General features: G+C 42.7%; 1 protein-coding gene and 1 long non-coding RNA gene across 20 annotated transcripts in view; one reads left to right on the plus strand and one right to left on the minus strand.

The window, feature by feature from the left end:
• eps15l1a (epidermal growth factor receptor pathway substrate 15-like 1a) overlaps positions 1-15,517 on the plus strand; it is a 389,837-nt gene that overhangs the window by 71,319 nt on the left and 303,001 nt on the right. For all 19 annotated transcript variants that reach the window (XR_013578464.1, XM_078555608.1, XM_078555606.1 and 16 more), the window contains one exon: positions 11,216-11,257. Coding sequence is in view for 16 of the 19 variants with exons in the window: in XM_078555608.1 (XP_078411734.1) it covers positions 11,216-11,257 (42 nt within the window). In the remaining 3 variants the exon portion in view is untranslated. The remainder of the gene's footprint in view (positions 1-11,215; positions 11,258-15,517) is intronic.
• LOC144688728 (uncharacterized) overlaps positions 1-15,517 on the minus strand; it is a 114,821-nt gene that overhangs the window by 6,331 nt on the left and 92,973 nt on the right. The gene's annotated exons all lie outside the window — the stretch shown is intronic.

Below are 15,517 nucleotides of genomic sequence, written 5' to 3' on the forward strand. Positions count from 1 at the left end.
GAAGGGAGAAATATAAATTGGTTTAAGGTGGGTGGGGGTGGGGTGGGGGAGAGACACATTGAGGGTGTGGTGTGGTGATTGTGGAGATGAGCAGATAATCAAAAGATGTCACAGACAAAAGGGTCAAAGAGGTGTTGAAGGTGGTGGTATTTGTCTGAGAAAAGTGCTAATTAAGAATGGAAGACAGGATATTCAAAGTACAGCTCTAGTGGGGGTGGGGTGGAAAGACTAAAGGTTTTAGTTTTAGATTTAAAAATAATGGAAATAGGTGGGGAAAGAAGAATCTATATAAATTATTGAAAAAAAAAGCGGGGTGGGGGAAAGAAACGGGGTGGGGATGGGGGGAGGGGGAGTTTAAGATCTAAAGTTGTTGAATTCAATATTCAGCCCGGAGGGCTGTAAAGTGCCTAGTCGGAAGATGAGGTGCTGTTCCTCCAATTTGCGTTGGGCTTCACTGGAACAATGCAGCAAGCCAAGGACAGACATGTTGGCAAGAGAACAGGATGGAGTGTTAAAATGGCAAGCGACAGGGAGGTTTGGGTCTTTCTTGCGGACAGACCGCAGGTGTTCCGCAAAACGGTCGCCCAGTTTGCGTTTGGTCTCTCCAATGTAGAGGAGACCGCATTTCACTTGCATTTCCCCTAACTTAGTCTACTGCATTCGTTGCTCCCAATGCGGTCTCCTCTACATTGGAGAGACCAAACGCAAACTGGGCGACCGTTTTGCGGAACACCTGCGGTCTGTCCACAAGAAAGACCCAAACCTCCCTGTCGCTTGCCATTTTAACACTCCACCCTGTTCTCTTGCCCACTTTTCTGTCCTTGGCTTGCTGCATTGTTCCAGTGAAGCCCAACGCAAATTGGAGGAACAGCACCTCATCTTCCGACTAGGCACTTTACAGCCCTCCGGGCTGAATATTGAATTCAACAACTTTAGATCTTAAACTCCCCCTCCCCCCATCCCCACCCCGTTTCTCCCCCCCCCCCCGGCTTTTTTTTCAATAATTTATATAGATTCTTCTTTCCCCACCTACTTCCATTATTTTTAAATCTAAAACTAAAACCTTTAGTCTTTCCACCCCACCCCCACTAGAGCTGTACTTTGAATATCCTGTCTTCCATTCTTAATTAGCACTTTTCTCAGACAAATACCACCTTCAACACCTCTTTGACCCTTTTGTCTGTGACATCTTTTGATTATCTGCTCATCTCCACAATCACCACACCACACCCTCAATGTGTCTCTCTCTCTCTCTCTCTCTCTCCCCCCCCCCCCCCACAACCACCACCCCCACCCCACCCACCTTAAACCAATTTATATTTCTCCCTTCTTCTAACTATGCTCCAGTTCTGCCGAAGGGCCATGAAGGCTCGAAACGTTAACTGATTTCTTTTCCGCCGATGCTGCCAGACTTGCTGAGTTTTTCCAGGTAATTCTGTTTTTGTTTTGCAGTTTCTACAATGTCTGTCTTGGCTGCCAGTATATGAAATTATTTTGTTGGGGCATATAGTGTAATGACAAAAAGGTGTTGAGTTACTTAACTGGTAACAGTTGCCAAAGGGCTATCAGTTTTGATGTCATGTTGAATGTTTAATGTGGGTAGACTGTTATAGAAAGAATGGTAGCGGAGCAAACCTTACTTTTGGAGTGTACATATTTAATTGTTGTCCTTCCTCAGGCTGTTTGCAGGACTGCATGTTGGTCAAAGAAGACAAGAATGCATCTGACTCACTTACTGTGTCAGAGCAGCTCTGTCATGTCTGTTCTTTATAGACGGAGTAAATTTGTTATGTAGTCTGCAGCTGGGGTTACCACCCAGTAGGGAGGGTAGGCTGATCATTGAGAAACAGTGTTATTTAGTGGTATATTTGTAGTAGACGATTCTTTAGAGTATGAGACAAGACAGCAGTTGAATTGTCTTCTGTTAAGGTAGAAAGCAAACTCAAAGTGTGTAATAATTCCCATTGTTTACAGTAGAGACTGAAATTTCATTTGACTGGGGTAGACTTAAGACCATAAGACATAGGAGCAGAAATTAGGCCATTTGGCCTGTCAAGTCTGCTCCGCCATTCAATCATGGCTGATAAGTTTCTCAACCCCATTCTCCCGCCTTCTCCCCGTAACCTTTGATCCCCTTACCAATCAAGAACCTATCTATCTCGGTCTTAAATACACTCAATGACCTGGCCTCCACAGCCTTCTGTGGCAATGAATTCCATAGATTCACCACTCTCTGGCTAAAGAAGTTTCTCCTCATCTCTGTTCTAAAAGGTCTTCCCTTTACTCTGAGGCTGTGCCCTCGGGTCTTAGTCTCTCCTACTAATGGAAACATCTTCCCCACGTCCACTCTACCCAGGCCTTTCAGTATTCTGTAAGTTTCAATCAGATCCCCCCATATCCTTCTAAACTCCATCGAGTATAGACCCAGAGTCCTCAAACGTTCCTCATATGTTAAGCCTTTCATTCCTGGGATCGTTCTCGTGAACCTCCTCTGGACCCTCTCCAGGGCCAGCACGTCCTTCCTGAGATACGGGGCCCAAAATTGCTCACAATATTCTAAATGTGGTCTGACCAGAGCCTTATAAAGCCTCAGCAGTACATCCCTGCTTTTATATTCTAGTCCTCTCGAAATAAATGCCAACATTGCATTTGCCTTCCTAACCACTGACTCAACCTACAAGTTAACCTTAAGAGAATCCTGGACTAGGACTCCCAAGTCCCTTTGCACTCCAGATTCCTGAATTCTCTCCCCATTTAGAAAATAGTCTATGCCTCTATTCTTCCTACCAAAGTGCATGACCTCACACTTCCCCACGTTGTATTCCATCTGCCACTTCTTTGCCCATTCTCCTAACCTGTCCAAATCATTCTGCAGCCTCCCCGCCTCCTCAATACTACCTGTCCCTCCACCTATCTTTGTATCATCTGCAAACTTAGCCAGAATGCCGTCAGTTCCTTCATCTAGATCATTAATGTATAAAGTGAAAAGTTGTAGTCCCAACACTGACCCCTGCGGAACTCCACTAATCACCGGCCGCCATCCTGAGAAGGACCCCCTTATCCCCACTCTCTGCCTCCTGCCAGACAGCCAATCTTCTATCCATGCTAGTACCTTGCCTCTAACACCATGGGCTCTTATCTTACTGAGCAGCCTCCTGTGCGGCACCTTGTCAAAGGCCTTCTGGAAGTCCAAGTAGATAACATCCATTGGCTCTCCTTTGTCTAACCTATTCGTTACCTCCTCAAAGAATTCTAACAGATTTGTCGGGCATGACCTCCCCTTGATGAAACTATGCTGACTTTGCCCTATTTTACCATGCACTTCCAAGTATTCTGAAATCTCATCCTTAATAATGGACTCTAAAATCTTACCAACGACCGAGGTCAGGCTAATCGGCCTGTAATTTCCCGTCTTTTGCCTCACTCTCTTCTTAAACAGGGGGGTTACATTAGCGATTTTCCAGTCCTCTGGGACCCTCCCTGACTCCAGTGATTCCTGAAAGATCACCACTAACGCCTCCACTATCTCTTCAGCTATCTCCTTCAGAACTCTGGGGTGTAACCATCTGGTCCAGGTGATTTATCCACCTTCAGACCTTCCAGTTGTAAAGATTTTGCTGAATGCAGTGCAATCTAAGTGCATCTCGAGGAAGTGGAAAGATGCTTTTATTTTTGCTGTTACAATATTTTAGACCATTGTGCCCTAGTTGTTTAGTTAGTGTTGGATTAGTTTCTGGCGGAGTTACGTAGGGTGGAAGGCCTGAGCAAAAAGCTGTGGCGATCCTTCTGTGGATTATAACATTGGTAAACTAAATGTAAACTTATGATTGACATTCTATATTTTAACTTCTGTACATGATTTGTTAAGTGCCGTAGATTGAGAATTGCAAATTGGGATGTTGAGGTAACTTTCTTTCCCCATTGTTTGCATGTTGATCCTCCATTTAACTGTGACAACACTGTTCGCCTTCCTCTTAAGGTACATAGTTTTAAACTTGACCTATCTCCAGCTCAGTGCCTCAGGGACTCAGTTGATGAGAGACTTGATTTTTTATTTATTAGATGCATATTGTTGCTTTAGGGCTCCTTTTTAAAAATTGTAATGATTCTGTTTTTCATCTGTTGGACATGTATTAATTTTCTAATTATTGTAGGGATGGTAAGTTACTATATTTGGTAGTACTAAGGCGTTGAAATAATGCTTTAAGCTGTAATGAACACATCATCAAAATAGTTCACATTAATTACTATCTCTGCTGATAATTCATCTTTCACAATCAGTAATTTAATTTAAAAGCAAAAAACTGCGGATGCTGGAAATCTAAAACAAAAACAAAAATACCTGGTAAAACTCAGCAGGTCTGACAGCATCTGCGGAGAGGAACACAGTTAACGTTTCGAGTCCGTATGACTCTTCAACAGAACAGTTGAAGAGTCATACGGACTCAAAACGTTAACTGTGTTCCTCTCCGCAGATGCTGTCAGACCTGCTGAGTTTTCCCAGTAATTTAATTTAGCCCAGCTAAGCCCCACAATGAAGTTATTAGCATTGTGTTTCAGGCACTTTTGAAGTTACATAAGGACATAAGAAATAGGAGCAGAAGTAGGCCATTCAGCCCTTCAAGCCCTCTCTGCCATTCAATGAGATTATGGCTGATCTTCTATTGCAACACTATTCCCCTGCACTATCCCTGTATCCATTGATGTTTTTAATATGTAGAAACCTATTGATCTCAGTCTTCAACATCATCAACGACCGAGCCTCCACAGCCCTCTGGGGCAGATGCACCACCCTCTGAGTGAAGAAATTCCTCCTCATTTCAGGCCTAAAACCTAACCTTTATTCTGAGTCTGTGTCCCCCGGTTCTGGTACCGCAACCCTCCCCCCCGCCCACTCCTCAAGCCAGGGGAAGCATTCTTCCTGCATCTACCTGTCAAGCCTTGTAAGAATTTTGTATGTTCGAATGAGATCACCTCTCATTCTTCTAAACTCCGGAAAATAAAGGCCCAGTGTATTTAACCTTTCCTCATAGGACAATCCCCCCATTCCAGGAATTAGTTTGGCGAACCTTCGTTACACTGGATGTTCACTTTTTGTACATTTCAAAAGCAAGGGGAGTAAAAGCCTTTAAGCTGTAACTCCAAATAACATTCTAAGTTATAATTTACATTCATATTACTCATCTGTATTTTAAAATACTGTAGGAATTGGGTCTAATGTGTATGAAATCCTAGTCTTAGTTGAACTTTATTATTTGATAGCTATTTAGGAAACAGAAATTGAGATTTCAGTTAAAATACAGCATGATTTCAAAAATGCAACTTTTCCTGAAAGCAATAATAGTCTAGCTGGTGGGATGTAAAACTGTGATGAATACTTTGTTTGTGGTTCATGTTAGTATTTTAGAGGTAATGTTTAGTTCTGGGAAGATTAATGTTTAACTGTAGAAAATGGGATAAGTGCAAGTAAAGCAGTTTGGAAATTATTACACTTAAAAGGTTGGGGCCATGTTGGTGTAAGGGGCTAACAGCTAGAAAGGCAAGTGGGCTTACATAGCTGGAGATGTGATGTCTACACTGTTTGCAAAGAAGTGCAGTCCAGAGCGATGTTTTGTTTAGGAATTGGGACTAAATTAGTTTAAAAGCATTCAATAAACCCTGAAAGGCCACACCATCATGGAGATGGATGGAACTTAAAAAGGTTCTCTGGTTTCAATTTAACTCCCTGTTTGCTGGGAGAGAGAGTGTTCTGCAGCAGGGGAAGAGGCTATACCAAAAGAGTGCTGCTGTTGGCAGGCTCCAGGCAGTTAGGGCTCAGTAAAAGCCCTGGGAGCTGGTTGGTTGTAACCTGGACCTTTTGTGGTTCGGAGCTCGCAGAGAAGCCCTGGGAGCTGTTATCAGGCTCCAGACATTAAAGGCTAAACAAAGTCCTGGGGTGGTAGAAGGTCATTGGTTCCGTGCCATTTATAGTTTGGTGCTGCGGGAGACTGTAGTTCAGAGAAACACGGGCAGTGGCAGCTTAGTGAAGCTAGCAGTCTTTGATAGAGTTGGAAGTGAGCCGGTAATTAGAGGCGGGAGTACAGCTTTGTGAATCACATGGAACGCAGTCTCAGGAGGAGAGATTGAACCATCGGGAGGTGAGAGTTGTTGAAGCAGTCCAAGTCGGAGCAGCTTTAGAGGGTACTCAGAGGCTAGATCTTTTGAATGTGAAGAGTTGAAAATCCCTTAGGAGGGAGACAGAGTTTTAACGAGATATTGTGACTTGCATTGATCATTAACATCTGGCTGGGTTGCTGAGGAATCTATGAGAGTATCTTGGTTACATTTTCCATTTAATGTGCAGTGTGGTGAGTTCAACCACAGTTTGCCTGTTAATTCATATTTCACAGAATCACAGAATTTTAATGGCACAGAAGGAGGCCATTTGGTCCATCATGTCTGCACTGGCTCTCCAATTGAGCAATATGACCTAGTGCCATTGCCTTTTCCCTGTACCACTGCACATTGTTTCTGTTCAAATAGTCACCTAATGCCCTTTTGAATGCCTTGATTGAACCTGTCTCCACCACACTTCCATGAAGTGCACTCCAGACTTGAACCACTCATTGTGTGAAAAAGTTGTTTCTCATGTCACATTTGCTTCTTTTGCAAATCTCCTAAAGTCTGTGCCCTCTTGTTCTTGATCCTTTTATGAGCAGGAACAGCTTCTCCCTATCTACTCTGTCCAGCCCCCTCATGATTTTGAACATCTCTATCAAATCTTCTCTTAGCCGCCTTCTCTCCAAGGAGAACAGTCTCAACCTCTTCAATCTATCTTTGTAACTAAAGTTTCTCATCCCTGGAATCATTCTTGTAAACCTCTTCTGCACTCTCTCCAATGTGTTCATATCCTATAATGTGGCACCCAGAACTGTGCACAATATTCCAGCTGAGGTCTTACATAAATTCATCATAACCACCTTGCTCTTGTACTCTGTGCCCCTGTTAATAAACCCTAGGATACCAAATACTTTATTAACTGCTCTCTCCACCTGTCCTGCCACCTTTAATGATCTATGCACATATACACCCAGGTCTTTCTGTTCCTGCACCCTCTTCAAAATTAACCCCTTATTTTATATTGTTGATTCATGTTCTTCCTACCAAAATGCAACACCTCACACTTCTCCGCATTGAACTTCATCAGCCACCTATCTGCCCACTCCACCAACTTGTCTATGTCCTTTTGAAGTTCTACACTGTCTCCCTCACAGTTTACACTCCCAAGCTTCGTATCACCTGCAAACTTTGAAATTGTATCCAGCACACCAAGATCTAGATCATTAATATATATCAGGAAAAGCAAGAGCCCCAATAGAGACCCCTGGGGAACTCCACTACAAGCTTCTTGCAGCCCGAAAAATATCCATTGACCATTACTCTCTACTTCCTACTTTTCAGCCAATTTTGTAACCATGTTGGCTACTGTCCCTTTTATCCCACGAGCAATAACTTTTCTCTCAAAGTTTGTTGTGTGGCACTGTATCAAATGCCTTTTGAAAGTCCATGTACACCACATCAACAGCATTGCCCTCATTGATCTTTTCTGTTACCTCTTCAAAAAACTCCAGCAAGTTAGTTAAACGCGATTTCCCCTTTAAAAATCTATGCCGGCTCTTCCTTATCAACCCATATTTTTCCATGTGATTACTAATTCTATCCCAAATGTTTCTAGGATCTTGCCCACCTTTGAAGTTAAACTGACAGGTCTGTAATTGCTGGGCTTATCCTTTGTTGAACAAGGGTGAAATGTTTGCAATTCTCCAGTCATCTGGTACCTCCCCTGAGTCTAGGGAAGACTGAAAGATTGTGGCCAGTGCCCCTGCAATTTCTGCTGTCACTTCCTTCAATATCCTTGGATGCATCTCATCCGGTCCAGGTGCGTTGTCAACTTTTAAGTACCAACAGTCTATTCAACACTTCCTCCTTATCAGTTTTGAACCCTTCTAGTGACAAGAGTTTCCACGTCTGTCACCATGGCCTGAGTAGCATCTACCTCCTTGTTAAAGATGAATGCAAAGTGTTCATGTAATACCTCAGCTTTGGCCCCTTCATCCACATGTAAATTCCCTTTTAGGCCCCTAATCAGTCCTACTGCTCCTTTTACTACCGTTTTACTATTTACATGCTTATAGAAGACTTTGGGACCTTTATGTTCACTTCTCTTATATGCTTTTTCATCTCCTCTCTGAATCTTCTGTATTCCTCTTGGTTCTCAATTGTATTTTCTACCTGACACCTGTCATAAGCACACTTTTTCTTAATTTCTATCTCTTTTTTCATTCAGGGAGCTCTGGATTTGTTTGCCCTACCTTTCTCTTTTGATGTAATATACCTTGACTGTGCCGGAACCAATTCTTCTTTGAAGGTAGCCCATTGTTCAGCTACAAATTTTCCCACCAATCCTTCATTCCAGTCTGTCTGGCCCAGCTCGGTGTTCTTGCCCCATCGAAGCCGGCTCTCGTCCAGTTAATTATCCTTACTTTGGATTGCCTATTGTTCTTTTCTATCATCATCCTAAAATGTACAATACAATGATAACTATCTCCTAAATGTTCCCCCACTGACACTTAATCTGCTTGGCCCACCTCATTTCCAAGAACCAGGTCTAACAGCGCATCTTTTCTTTTTGGATTGGACACATACTGCTGTAGAAAATTCTCCTGAACACAATTTAGGGACTTTTGCCCCTCTCCGCCCTTTACACTACTACTGTCTTAGTCTACATTCGGGTAATTAAAATCACCCATTATAACTAATCTATAATGCTTGCATCTCTGTAATTTCCCTGCAGATTTTTTTTTCTATTTCTGTACTCACTGGGATGTGGCATTGGGAATAATCTGGAGATCATGACATTTGAGGTCCTACTTGCAATTTTCTACCTAGCTCCCTAAATTCTGATTGCAGGACCACACCTCCCTTCCTACTTAAGTCATTGATACCAATGTGGACCACGACCACTGGTTGTTCACCCTCCTCCAGAAGAATGTCCTGCAGCCTCTGTGACATCCTTGACCCTGGGACCAGGGAGGCAACATACCATCCAGGAGTCATGTCTACGGCCACAAATACCTGTCTGTTCCCCTAACCAATGAATCCCCTATCTCTATTGCTCTTTCTTCTTCCTCCCCTCCTGTACATTTATCTCATGTTAATTCTGAATGTTAGAGTATAAGATAGATTTGTAAATTGTTCTTTTTTTCTAATTTTGTATAGTAAAGTTTATTTTGTTTTTTTTAAACCATGGAATCTTGTGGCTTTATTCGCCAAGTGGGTAGCTGGGATTTCAAACTTTGTCTACTTTAAATAAGAAGTTACTGGTCCCTGACTGTAACAAACTGAATTTCACCTGGCTTCAAATTCCAAGATCTCTTATACTTTTACTTCAAATAAGCCAACCTCAACTTAAAAGAAAGTCATAAAGTATATCTGGGCAGCAGTTTGGGGATATTGAGTTCCCCTATTTCCCTGTGTTATGGTAGTGGGAGGAGCTCTGTGAAACTGAAAAACCTATGTTACTTTCATTGAACACTCAGTCAGAAGACTCTGGAAAGGATTTTAAGTTGAGACTTACTCTTTTTAAGACAGTTTAAAGCAAGAGTATCTAAATTGCGGCCCATACGTTGGACCCTGAGTCTTGACAACCCAGCCCTCGAATCCTGTGAAACTATGTTTTATTTGCGCTTCTAGTTGTTGCTCATTTTGCCCTTTCAGAATATCGTGGATCTCGAGATATACAAGGGCTGTTCTCAGCATTGTTGCTTCAGTGGTAGAAAAATCCCAATTCAGGATATCAAGAATTTGAGATGCGGGCAAATGAATGGGATTATGAGTATAAGTTCTACCTATGGTCTCTGAGATACCACATATCTGTAGTGCATGAAGACAAAAAGCTTTGACAGCCTTGCTTTAAAATATTGTGCAGACCAAGAAGTGCATTGCTAATTAGTTGCTATGTTCTGTTGCTTATGGATGATAGACGTCTTCAGCACAGAAGGAGGCCATTCGGCCCATCGTGTCTGCGCTGATCAACAAAGATCTGACTACACTAATCCCATTTTCCAGCGCTTGGCCCATAGCCCTGGAGGCTATGGCAACGCAAGTGAACATCTAAATACTTCTTAAATGTTACAAGAGTTTCTGACTCAACTACCCTTTCAGGTAGTGAGTTCCACACTCCCATCACCCTTTGGGTGAAAAAATTTCTTCTCAACTCCCCTCTTAGCTTTCTACTTCATACCTTAAATTTATGCCCCCTGGTTATTGACCCCTCTACTAATGGAAAAAGTGATCGCTACCCACCCTATCTATGCCCCTCATAACCTTATACACCTCTATCAGGTCCCCTTTCAACCTTCGCTGCTCCAAGGAATAACCCTTGTAAATAAATTTCACTAGTAAATTTAACCTAAACAATATGATTGGACAGTTTGGTAGTTTTCCCTCTGTTGGAGTGACTGGAGTGTATGATGTGAAACTTGGACAATCCCAAGTGCCAAATAGTGTGGTTAAACTGATTGTCCCAGTCATGGTGTGCCTAAGGTGGATTCTAGGAGAAGCCAGTCTGCTGTTGGAAATGAGACTTTTGTTATGGATATGATTAATGAATTGGGAGAGAGCCTGAATTTTAACAGTGGGTACTCAAAATTTTGAGCAAATGCCAAAATTTATAAATTGAGATAATCTCTGAGATCTGAAATAAAAACAGCAAGTGCTGGAAATACTCAGCAGGCCTGGCAGCATCTTTGGAGAGAGAAACAGAGTTAACGTTTCAGGTCGGCGATCTTCATTAGGCTAGTTAATCTGTTTTAGTGATGTTGGCTAAGGATAGATGTTAACCAGGACAGCATGGAGAACTATCCTGCACTTTTCAAATAAAGGCATGGGATCTTTTACATTTCAGTAGACATTGGTGTAATGTCTTATTCAATGATGACTCCTCTGATAAGTTAACACTCCCTCAAAACTACATTTAAGTGTCAGCCTAGATGATGTCCTGCATCCTGGCTTGGATCGATGTCCTTATGGCTCAGAGTGCTATAATTGAATAAAAAGCTGTCACTTAGGAATGTGTTTCACAAGATAAGCATGGAAGGTCATCTACAATTAATTTGATCAACTGACAGATGTTTATGAAATGACAGATGTTAATTGATGTTCTTCTTTCCCTCAGCTTTCCAGTGGAAACCCTGTGTATGAAACCTATTATCGTCAGGTGAGCTGCTTTACTGCGGTAATCTCAACCATTCATGTTCTTGAACATCTCTATTGAATCTTTTTTTGAAACCTCTGCTGTAAGGAGAACAATTCCAGCTTCTCCATTCTCTCTGAATAACTGATGCCTCCTCATTCTAGATACCATTTCAGTAAATCTCCTCTGCACCCTCTCTAAGGCCTTGACATCCTTGAGGTGTGGTGCGCAGAATTGAATTCAAGACACCAGCTGTAGCTTAACCTTTATAAAAGTTTAGCATAACTTTCTTACTTTTGCCTAATTTGTATAATATAAACAGAAAATGCTATAAAAACTCAGCTGGTCAGGCAGCATTTGTGGAGAGAGAAACAGTTAACATTTTGAATCAAATATTACTGTACTTCAGAATCATTTTGTTAACTCAACATGTTAACTCTATTTTTCTCTCTCCAGATGCTTCCAGACCTGCTAAGTTTTTCCAGCACTTTGTTTTGATTTCAGATTTCCAACATCCGTAGTATTTTGCTTTTATTTTAGTGTTCTTATTCCTCTATTAATAAAACTAAGGATTTCATATGCTTTTTTAATAGTGATCTCAGCTTTTCTTTCACCTTCAATGGTTTGTATATGTGCCTGTACCGACACCCCCTTTAAAATTGAATCCTATGGTTCATATTGCCTCTCCTCTTTTCTACCGAGATGTATCACTTCACACTCCTCCGCTTTATATCTCATCTGCCATCTGTCTGCTAATTTTAACAGTCCTCTTACATACCCTCTTGAAATCTCTCTTTTTATCCTCCTCATTGCTTACTACATTACTGTGTTTGATATCATGTGCAATCTTTGAAATTATAAAGTCCAGGTCATTAATATATAACAAACTACCCTGAGGAACACCACTGTATACTATCCTCCAACCTGAAAAATAATTACCACCAAAACTCAAAAGTTTTCTGCCCCTTTAATCACATTGGATTTAATTGCTAACAAACCTTTCATTTATTAGCCCACACTTCTCCAAATACCAATTAATTTTGTCCCAGATTATTGTCTCTAAAAGCATCCTCACCTTGACTGGTTTACCTGTAGTTGTTGGGTTTATCCCTCCTCCCCTTTTTAAACAGGGGTGTAATACTTGCAATCCTCCAGTCATCTGGCACTGCCCCTACTTTCATGGAGAATTGGAAGATTGGCAGAACCTCTGCAATTTCTGTCTTTACTCCCCTCAATAAGATGCAACCCACCTGGACCAGGTGATTTTTTACTTTGAGGACTGCCAACCTATTAAGTGCATCCTCTTTATCTATTTTTGTTGAGTAGACCAGGGAAATATATTCCCTAGAGTTTAGAAGGGTATGAGGTCTTGTGGCACAGTGGGTAGCATCACTACCTTTGAAACAAAAATAGCTGGAAAAACTCAGCAGGTCTGACAGCATCTGCGGAGAGGAATACAGTTAACGTTTCGAGTCCGTATGACTCTTCATCAGAACTAAGGAAATATAGAAATGAGGTAAAATATAACCTGGTTGAGGGGGGTGGGACAGGTAGAGCTGGATAGAGGGCCTGTGATAGGTGGAGGCAAAGAAGAGATTGCCAAAGATATCATAGACAAAAGGATAAAGGAGTGTTGACGGTGGCGATATTAGCTAAGGAATGTGCTCATGGTGACATTAAGGCTAGAAAGCAGGGCGAGCAAGTGACAGATAGCCCTAGTGGGGGTGGGGTGGGGTGGGGGGAAGGGAACAAAATAGGCTAAAAGATGGAGATAAATCAATAGATGGAAATGAATTTAAAAATAATGGAAATAGGTGGGAAAACAAAAATATATTTAAAAAATTTTTAATTATTGGGAAAGTGGGTGGGGATGGAGGAGAGAGTTCATGATCTGAAGTTGTTGAACTCAATGTTAAGTTCGGAAGGCTTAAAGTGCCTAGTTGGAAGATGAGGTGCTGTTCCTCCAGTTTATGTTGAGCTTCACTGGAACATTGCAGCAGGCCAAGGACGGACATGTGGGCATGAGAGCAAGGTGGTGTGTTGAAATGGCAAGCGACAGGGAGGTCTGGGTAATGCTTGCGGACAGACTGAAGGTGTTCCGCAAAGCAGTCAGCCTGTCTGCGTTTTGTCTCTCCAATGTAGAGGAGACCGCATTGGGAGCAGCGAATGCAGTAGACTAAATTGAGGGAAGTGCAAGTGAAGCGCTGCTTCACTTGAAAGGAGTGTTTGGGCCGTTGGATGGTGAGGAGGGGAGAAGTAAAGGGGCAAGTGTTGCGCCTTCTGAGGTTGCATGGGAAGGTGCCGTGGGAAGGGGTTGAGGTGTAGAGGGTGATGGAGGAGTGGACCAGGGTGTCCTGGAGGGAACGATCCTGTGGAATGCCGCCAGGGGGGTGAAGGGAAGATGTGTTTGGTGGTGGCATCATGCTGGAGTTGGTGGAAATGGCGGAGGATGATCCTTTGAATGTGGAGGCTGGTGGGGTGATAAGTGAAGACAAGGGGGACACTATCATGGTTCTGGGAGGGAGAGGAAGGTGTGAGGGCGAATGTGCGGGAGATGGGCCGGACACGGTTGAGGGCCCTGTCAACCACCGTGGGTGGAAAACCTCAGTTAAGGAAGAAGGAAGACATGTCAGATGAACTGTTTTTGAAAGTGACATCATCAGAACAGCTGCGATGGAGGCGAAGGAACTGAGAGAATGGGATGGAGTCCTGACAGGATGCAGGGTGTGAGGAGATGTAGTCACTTGCACTTCCCTCAATTTAGTCTACTGCATTCGCTGCTCCCAATGCGGTCTCCTCTACATTGGAGAGACCAAACGCAGACTGGGTGACCGCTTTGCGGAACACCTTCGGTCTGACCGCAAGCATGACCTAGACCTCCCTGTCGCTTGCCATTTCAACACACCACCCTACTCTTATGCCCACATGTCCGTCCTTGGCCTGCTGTAATGTTCCAGTGAAGCTCAACGCAAACTGGAGGAACAGCACCTCATCTTCCAACTAGGCACTTTACAGCCTTCTGGACTTAACATTGAGTTCAACAACTTCAGATCATGAACTCTCTCCTCCATCCCCACCCACTTTCCCAATAATTAAAAATTTTTAAAATATATTTTCCTTTTCCCACCTATTTCCATTATTTTTAAATTCATTTCCATCTATTGATTTATCTCTACCTTTTAGCTTATTTCGATCCCTTCCCCCCACCCCACCCCCACTAGGGCTATCTGTTACTTGCTCGCCCTGCTTTCTAGCCTTAATGTCACCATGAGCACATTCCTTAGCTAATACCGCCACCGTCAACACCCCTTTATCCTTTTGTCTATGACATCTTTGGCAATCTCTTCTTTGCCTCCACCTAGCACAGGCCCTCTAACCAGCTCTACCTGTCCCACCCCCCTCAACCAGGTTATATTTCACCTCATTTCTATATTTCCTTAGTTCTGATGAAGAGTCATACGGACTCGAAACGTTAACTGTATTCCTCTCCGCAGATGCTGTCAGACCTGCTGAGTTTTTCCAGCTATTTTTGTTTTTGTTTCAGATTTCCAGCATCCGCGGCATTTTGCTTTTATCTTTTCACTACCTTTGAGCTAGAAGCTCCAGGTTCAAGTTCCACTGCAGGACTTAATGGCCACAGAAGGTATGTTCATAATGTGGCCAAACAGGTTGTTTATCAACCTGCCGATCCTTCCAGTGTGCTCATGGCAGGAAGTAAGGGCAGGAGAATTTCCTGTTCAGCCAGAACCTGCAGAAAGCAATGGCAAACCAGTTAGTACCTTGCCAAGCATAATCATGGACCAACACATGGAAGTCTGTTGTTGCCAATACTCTCTTAGTGCCCTAAGTACCTGATGAGGGAGAGATGAGAAAGAATGAGAGATTATCTCATTGAAACATTTAAAATCCTTAAGGGGCTTGACAGGGTTGCTGCTGGGAGGATTTTTCCCCTGACTGGGGCATAGTCTCAGAATAAAGAGTTTGCCATTTAGGACTCAGTTTAAGAGAAATTTCTTCACTCATAGGATTGTGAACTTTTGCAATTCTCCACCACAGAGAGCTGTGTTTGCTTAGTCATTGAGTATACTCAAGACATAGATCAACAGATTTTTGGATAGAAGGGATATCAGGGCAGTGAATAAAGCTGTAGCTGAGGTAGAAGATCAGCCATGATCTTATTGAATGGTTGAACAGGCTCCAAGGACTAAAATGGCTTACTCGTGTTCCTATTTCTTATGTCCTCATCTTATCCAATATCCCCAGTGCTTTCTTCTTTACTGCACC

Source organism: Cetorhinus maximus, chromosome 13, assembly GCF_964194155.1.
Source record: "Cetorhinus maximus chromosome 13, sCetMax3.hap1.1, whole genome shotgun sequence".
NCBI lineage: Eukaryota > Metazoa > Chordata > Chondrichthyes > Lamniformes > Cetorhinidae > Cetorhinus > Cetorhinus maximus.